The sequence below is a fragment of the Haliotis cracherodii genome, unplaced genomic scaffold, assembly GCF_022045235.1.
Source record: "Haliotis cracherodii isolate W230 unplaced genomic scaffold, xgHalCrac1.p SCAF_15, whole genome shotgun sequence".
Classification (NCBI taxonomy): domain Eukaryota; kingdom Metazoa; phylum Mollusca; class Gastropoda; order Lepetellida; family Haliotidae; genus Haliotis; species Haliotis cracherodii.
The window spans coordinates 9,269,432-9,276,350 of record NW_027266270.1 but is presented as its reverse complement, the minus strand read 5'-3'; the positions used below and the strand labels follow the sequence as shown (position 1 = coordinate 9,276,350).

General features: G+C 37.4%; 1 protein-coding gene across 1 annotated transcript; it reads right to left on the bottom strand.

Moving 5' to 3' along the window:
* Positions 1-268: 268 nt before the first annotated feature.
* Positions 269-5,184, bottom strand: LOC139462241 (ETS homologous factor-like). Its single transcript, XM_071243841.1, has 10 exons — positions 5,111-5,184; positions 4,609-4,678; positions 4,181-4,370; positions 3,775-4,029; positions 3,456-3,578; positions 2,944-3,078; positions 2,578-2,778; positions 2,227-2,422; positions 1,436-1,563; positions 269-1,227 (listed from the first exon to the last, which is right to left on the bottom strand). Exons 2-9 carry the CDS (start codon positions 4,621-4,623, stop codon positions 1,461-1,463), a joined length of 1,218 nt encoding a protein of 405 aa, XP_071099942.1. The 5' UTR covers positions 4,624-4,678; positions 5,111-5,184; the 3' UTR covers positions 269-1,227; positions 1,436-1,460.
* Positions 5,185-6,919: the final 1,735 nt, after the last annotated feature.

The following is a 6,919-nucleotide window of genomic DNA, read 5'->3' as shown; positions in this document are numbered from 1 at the left end:
GACACACATAAATGCATCCCGCATCAAACAGACCCTTGTCGCGTATACACTTTACTACATGGCTTCTGTAACAACATTCTTTACCAACACTGGCATGCGGATCTTGTTTGACCCGAACTTGTGGTTCAAACAAAAACCGCGTTATAAAACTTACGTCGGCCATGAAATCCAGCTTATCGACAGAACATCACCTCACATCATTCCTCCTGATACAAATACAGTAGCAACAATCAACTCATTTAATTCATTTTATTAAAAATGTATGTAATACAACAATGAATATCAATGTATTTCAAAGCGAATAACATAAAGGCACAGCGATAGTGTAAATGTTTGTACGACATACACTTAAATGCACAAATGTTTGCCTGTACAAAAAGGCATTGACCGGCAGATTATATACATAGCAAACTAACTCCTACCAGCGATATGAGATATAATCCCAAAAAAGGGATACTTGCTTTTAACCCAGAGGGTTATCAATGTTTTCCTTATCCCGCAATATATGAGTCTTTGGTGCTATGCCAAATGGCAGAATTTGTAAATTTCAAAACCGAAATATTCACATAATAGATTGTGATCACTTATTGTGATCATATGTTCATGAATGGTACGGAACAAAAGGAATATTTTTAACATTTTAAACTTTGAATCCAAAACTTTCAAAATTTCAAAATTTGAAATTTTGAATTCTAAAAGTTTATTTTTAATCACGTATTGTGATCACTTTATGTACTTATCATGATAAATACATAATTTGTTTTCACGTTTTGTCAAATAATGTCACTGCATGAGGTGGGCAGGATAGCACCTTGTCGATTGCATAGAGCGTGTTAGGTGTCAGTCACTCGGGGGCTCTTGTCGATTTCAGCCCGGATTCATATACCACAGAATCTCCAAAGGAAATAAAAGGCCATAACATGGCGCGCTTTCAAAGTTATTGTCATCAATACATATATCACAGATATATCGACTTCGATGCATCGACCTGTCAACGGCGATCGTCGTGTCACGGTGGATCTGCTTGCGATGTCCGTCATCAGAAACAATATACAGTCTTCATCAAAGTTAAACAAATGTACAGACGTACAGACGTACAGCGTACAGTGTACGGAGTTTGGCACGGTGGAAACTTGACTTGCGGACGACCCTTTTCTCTTCGAGTCACTTGATTTGAACCGCACTAGCACTATAATCGGACCCGCCGACTTGATTGTCATGAATATCCTGAAATAATAATAATAATATTAATAATAATAAGAATAATAAGAATAATAATATTTAAAATAATAATAATAATGATAATAAATATTTAAAAAATATTAATATCATTATTATTATAATTATAATTATAATTATAATAATAATACAAATTGTCATATCTGTTATTTATAATTAATTACTGTTTTCTTAACGAATGGAAGTGTATCTTTACCTGGGATATAAAACGACTTCAGAATTTATTTCCAGTCATGAGCTTTGGGTCCGAATCGGAAGCAGAGCTTCTTTGGGAATTTTCCATTCTTGGGCACATCTCCAAAGTAACCTGCTGTGCGGCAGAATCTGTGGGGGAAAAACGCGAATACTTATACACAAACTCTCGACACATCAGGCTTAACAAGACACGACACGCAACCGAGCAACTGTAAAATGTGCATACAATATTTAGAGTGGCCTCCCTTTGGGGCTGTGCGCTGTAGTGGCTTCCCGGAGAAAGGGCGCCATTTTTGACGAACCATAACATATAAAAACACCCGCGAGGCAAGGTTTGGCTTTCAAGGTTCAAGACATCTCCTCGGGAAGAAGTATCGATCATGTGAGCGCCAAGGCGTTACGTCACGTGATTAATCACCAGATTAGCTTAACGAGATCAACACCTTCCATTTGACAGGTATAATTGATTTAGATGATGAATTAAGGTATGGGTTCTGATTTCGGAAGAAATAGCCTCGGGGAAGAGAAAGACGAGCCTCACACTTAACACAGTAATTACAAGTTGTTAGGAAACACGTATCGCGTGATGTGATGAGATTTAAAAATGACATCAGTGATAACATCTTGATTTTATGTTATCGCGTTTAGATATCAGTGATAGTTGCAACGCCAATTAAAATGTCACTATAGTCCAGCATGACATTTCAGCACTGACACAACCGCGTTTTATTAGGCTAGTTCAATTTAGTTTTAGTTTTATCTTACTTAATTACGATTTGAGCAATATCTCACCTCATGGCGCGGCTGAGTTTCTCATAGGTCATGCCAGGGTTGTTCTTCTTGCGACCCCACATGCTGGCGACAGCCTCGGACTGGACGAACTTGAAGACGCCTGACTCCTTGTCCTCCCATTTGAGAAGGGATGGGTTCAAGTTGGGGTCCTTCAACAAGTCTCTGATAAACTCCCACAAGTGATTGCCTTTCGATGCTACAAAAGAAAACAAATTAAATGAAAATTCAATTTTATTTATGACACGTTTGAAACAATCAATACGAATATTTAAATTATTATTGCCATGATTTATACAGGTTATTTAATTGCAATTTAATAAATCATATTTCCTTCAAGTATTTTATACTTACTTGAAGTTATTCTCTTCCTCGGTGAGACGACCTTCTCCTCAATGTCTTCGTCTGAGGAGACACTGGGAGACATCCTTCTCCTCGATGTCTGGGTGAAATGACTGCACGTCTGCATTTCTTCTTCATCGGAGATGCTGAAGGAATCGTACGGCTCGCTACTTGTGGAACCGCATCTAGCCATATTGCTTTCCATGTCGGAGCCTAAAGGCGAAAAAACATTTCACTGTGAAAATCTTGAATATTTTTTTATTTATATTTTTATTTTATATCTGTTCTGTATTATGATGGATAAAGAGCATTTGCAGGGTCAACTATGAAACTGATTGAAAATGTGCAAGATTTCAACGTTAAAATAATTTCATTTACCTCCGCTAACGTATCCGTAGTCGCAGTCTATTTTGGGGATGTCTATTTTGGTAGCGACGTCGATGTCGTAAAAGTTGCCGTCGATGTCCACGGAGACACCAGCGTCGTTGATGAAGACTGACAGATCGTGTTCAGCTGAAATAGACAAATGAACAAATTACAAACAATGTCCAACACTAAAAAAATCCGACTATTCAATAGCATTCAATAAACTTTCTAAATTTCCAAAATGAATCAGAAATTATATTAACAATGATAGCAAGGAAACAGGAAATTATGCAGCTGGATTCGTATTAAGTGTAATCATGATTTGAAAAGCTCAACTCAGTATTTGAATCTGCAGTCTGCCTCCGCGCAAAGTTGCTTTAAACTATGAAGCCAGGAAATGACGAATGCCCATATAATGTTCCTACCGCCACAGCCAGTACCCAATGAGGCGGTACCTAATCCCAGCTTTAGGCTACATGACTAATTAAATGAACGTCATCAACCGTTGATTGATTGGTACCTACTTGTTGTGCTGGAGGGGTCACTCGTCGCCCCGAATGGTACCGGAAGGCAGGGATAGGTTGTATGCAGGAACGGATACGCATCGGGATTCAGTGTATCGGGGGGAGAGGGCTCGCTGAATATTGCTGAAATAAACAGAAAATAATTAATAAGCAAAAAAAATTTTTTAAATAATCAGAAACATTACCAACTCAAACTAAATGTGTAGATTCCTGACAGTTTTTTAAAAAAAATAGTTTTATATTTCTTATCAAGACGGGAAAAAGGTTTGAATGGGGCTGTCTATGTTTAATATATAAAGTTTTAGTTTATTTAACTTACATTTCTGAACGAGAGATGAGAACAGGCTGTAAAGTATCGCTCCATAGTGCGAGTCCAGAGACGTGAAGTCTTCCTTTGACATCCTGCATAGTTTCTGTCCGGTGAGACTCTGGTATCGTTCGCCGTAGAGTTTGGAACAGTCAAATTTCTTGACATCCGCGACATAGTAGACCCAATCAAGAACTTCACGTCTTGACCAGTGCTCGGGGTGTTTTGATGTCCAGCTGAGAAGGTTGTCGAATGTTTCCGCGAATTCTTTAGAATGAAAATTTCACAAAATTAGGTTTCAATGACATTATTGTGTTTAGTTATGTTTTAAATATTTATTAACGAAGGACGACAAAAAAATAACTTCTTAGTGTATGATATATGTGTGTACCATTGCTTTACTGAAATTGCTGCTTACCTTTCTTTTCTTGTTTCAAAAGGGTGAGTTTGGGCGTTGTGAACGAGTACTGTGCCGAAGACAGATCAGTGTAGACTGGATGATCTGTCTCAGAACATGAGTTCTCGGACATAGGTTCTGGTTTGACGATGGTTGGGTCATACATGCTGAACATACTTGCGTTGTCCGTGTCAAACATTTGTTCAGAATACTGAAAATAAAACAATCAACTGTAACTGCATGATCGGAAGGAATATATATCTCAGTGCAATGTTTCATAAGCAAGGCTGAATCAGAAGAAGGAACGCAGCTTGCTGTGACAGCGCATATTGTGACAAGTGGATCAATCGATATGATAACAGCCTGTATGGCGTTACGAAGCAGATGATGAAGACGTGAGGCATTGATATTTTTAAATCATTTCATATCACACATGTTCTAATACTTACAGATTCAGTGTACATTTGGGGGGATATTGTGTTGTCCTATCTAAAGTCGTTGCTATGGAAACGCCAACAGCTGTAATAAAACAGAAACAAATCAAATAACTGTTAAGAGAATATAAAATACCTAAGTCTAATATAATATATGCATGTACAAGTTCAAGGTAAAAATATATAAAAATGGAACAGCCGCAGTCTGTTGTTCGCATGTGGATTCAAACACTGCATGAACAATAACGTACATACTGTCAAATAAATATGTATAAAATATCATTAATTATTCCCTATTGGATAACAATGTCAATACATAAACAAAACAAAATTTTCAATGTTTTGATCAAAATTTGTTTGCAAAATCACCAAATCGCTTGTCCATTAATCAGATCATCGATGGCTTATGAATCAATTACGCCAACCTAAATGTCGGTAGGCATATTAAAAAAAAATCAGAATATGTGTTAAGATTAAATCAAAATTAAACAAAATAAGTAAATAAATATCCTCTTACCTTATACTATAAGCCACTTTACTCCTTGTATTTAGGAGTTTAGATCAGACTATCCCTTTTAAAACTGATTCAAGTAGTGTTCTGCTTTGACCATGTAAAACGCATGATATATACCAAGCGCTACCCATGTGACATCAATTTTTCAGCCAATCAGCGCCAACTAGTCCAGGGGCTAGAAGGGGAATCACCTAAACTCTAATACGTGCTTCTGATTGGCTGGCCGAGTGTGACGTTGTATTGATTTTGCTTTGTGGGTCAAGTCGCGTGTTGCGGCGAATTAAAGTAGGGATATATTTAGCCGGGCGACAAAACAGACCAAGCGCTGTAATCACAGCGATAGCTGCAGAGCTGTTGCAGTGTATCGTATCGAGAATACTTTGACATAGAAACATGGCCGCCATTTTTCTTCGAGTTGACATCATTTGGCGCAAGCGAGACAGGCCGATTTGGTCGTGGCTCAATGAACACGCCTCTTGGCCCGAGGCTCGTGTTGTGCGATTTGCCGTGGGAACGCGGCGCTGTTTAATGTGATTGCCGATTACATTAAGAAACGATATAAACGTCAGTGTGAGTTGCTAGTTTGAGTTATGGAAAAACAATAAATTATGAACTCGACTATTTGTCGCGGATTAAACACGTTGGCATAATACCATCGTAATTAAGGCGGCAATCCTAAACACATGCATTATTTGAAGAAGAAATATGAGAATTTGATTTGTATGCACGAGTATTTATTTTTACATCAACCACAGACGCGTGACGTCTAAAGCTCCCTGTACGTTTAAGGTCGGGATGTGGTATTTGGTAAATATATATTGAATAAATGAAATTCGTAACATGATTTGTTTGTTTGTCCCATATTCTTCCAATGATGTACTTTACACAAACATAACATCATATCAGACCAATAATATTCGCTGTTGCACATTACGGAGTCATTGCATACGTTATCAACAAAACGTGGCTTGCCTTTTGATTCCGGGGATCGTGCGATGTGTTAATCGAGAATTACTTTCAATATTATTAATACAAATATTGCATTCTCTTGACGATTTTAATTATATAAAGTGATAAAATTTAATTCTAGACTATCGAAATGTGAGGTGACAAAGTTGATGACCATTCATTCACACCAAGAGTTAAATTTCTCACAGCTTTATAAAAGTATTTTTTTACGCATTTTGCTGATCATAGCGTTGCTGAGCAACTAAGTTTACGCACGCAACAAAATTTGATTGTAAGACAGGCGTGAGAGATCCGTGTACACATTACGTGTACACATGTTTGCTATTTTGAGTAAAAAAAATAGATGCAGCCATAGGCGAATGCAACTTGTGATGTTGATGTGCATACCAAAATGGCAAGGAAAGCTGTTACCAGAATGTACATATCCCGGATTTCATGACGATTTTCTCGAGCGTCAAAATAAACTAACATTCCCAGTTCGAGAAAAATGTATCAATATGTATAGTTTTATTGCACTCGATCGGCACTCACAAATCTATTTAGCAACGACTATGTTTCAATACAAATCAAGCGATGCCAGTTTCACGTACGCCCTCTTCTGTCATTTATGGTAATAATTTATGTTCCTAGGCTAGTGAATATACTTTATTTGCATTGGAAATGTCCTTAATTACGAAACGTTTGTATTAACGGATAAATATTTTTAAAAAATCAAAAACTGAAAATATGTTATCGTTCGTCAGAATCCTGTGAGCATACGCCTTCTCCCCAAGCTGTTGCCTGTTTCCGAGGTTATTGCTAGTATCCGCTAAAACGTTGTGATCGGTTAGATTGAAATCAACG

What these genes read in the sequence shown, in the direction of transcription:
- LOC139462241 (XM_071243841.1), bottom strand. An exon ending in CTCATCTCTCGTTCAGAAAT is followed by an intron (nt 3,579 to 3,774) that starts GTAAGTTAAATA and finishes TGTTTATTTCAG; the next exon opens with CAATATTCAGCGAGCCCTCT. An exon ending in CTACGGATACGTTAGCGGAG is followed by an intron (nt 2,779 to 2,943) that starts GTAAATGAAATT and finishes TTTCGCCTTTAG; the next exon opens with GCTCCGACATGGAAAGCAAT.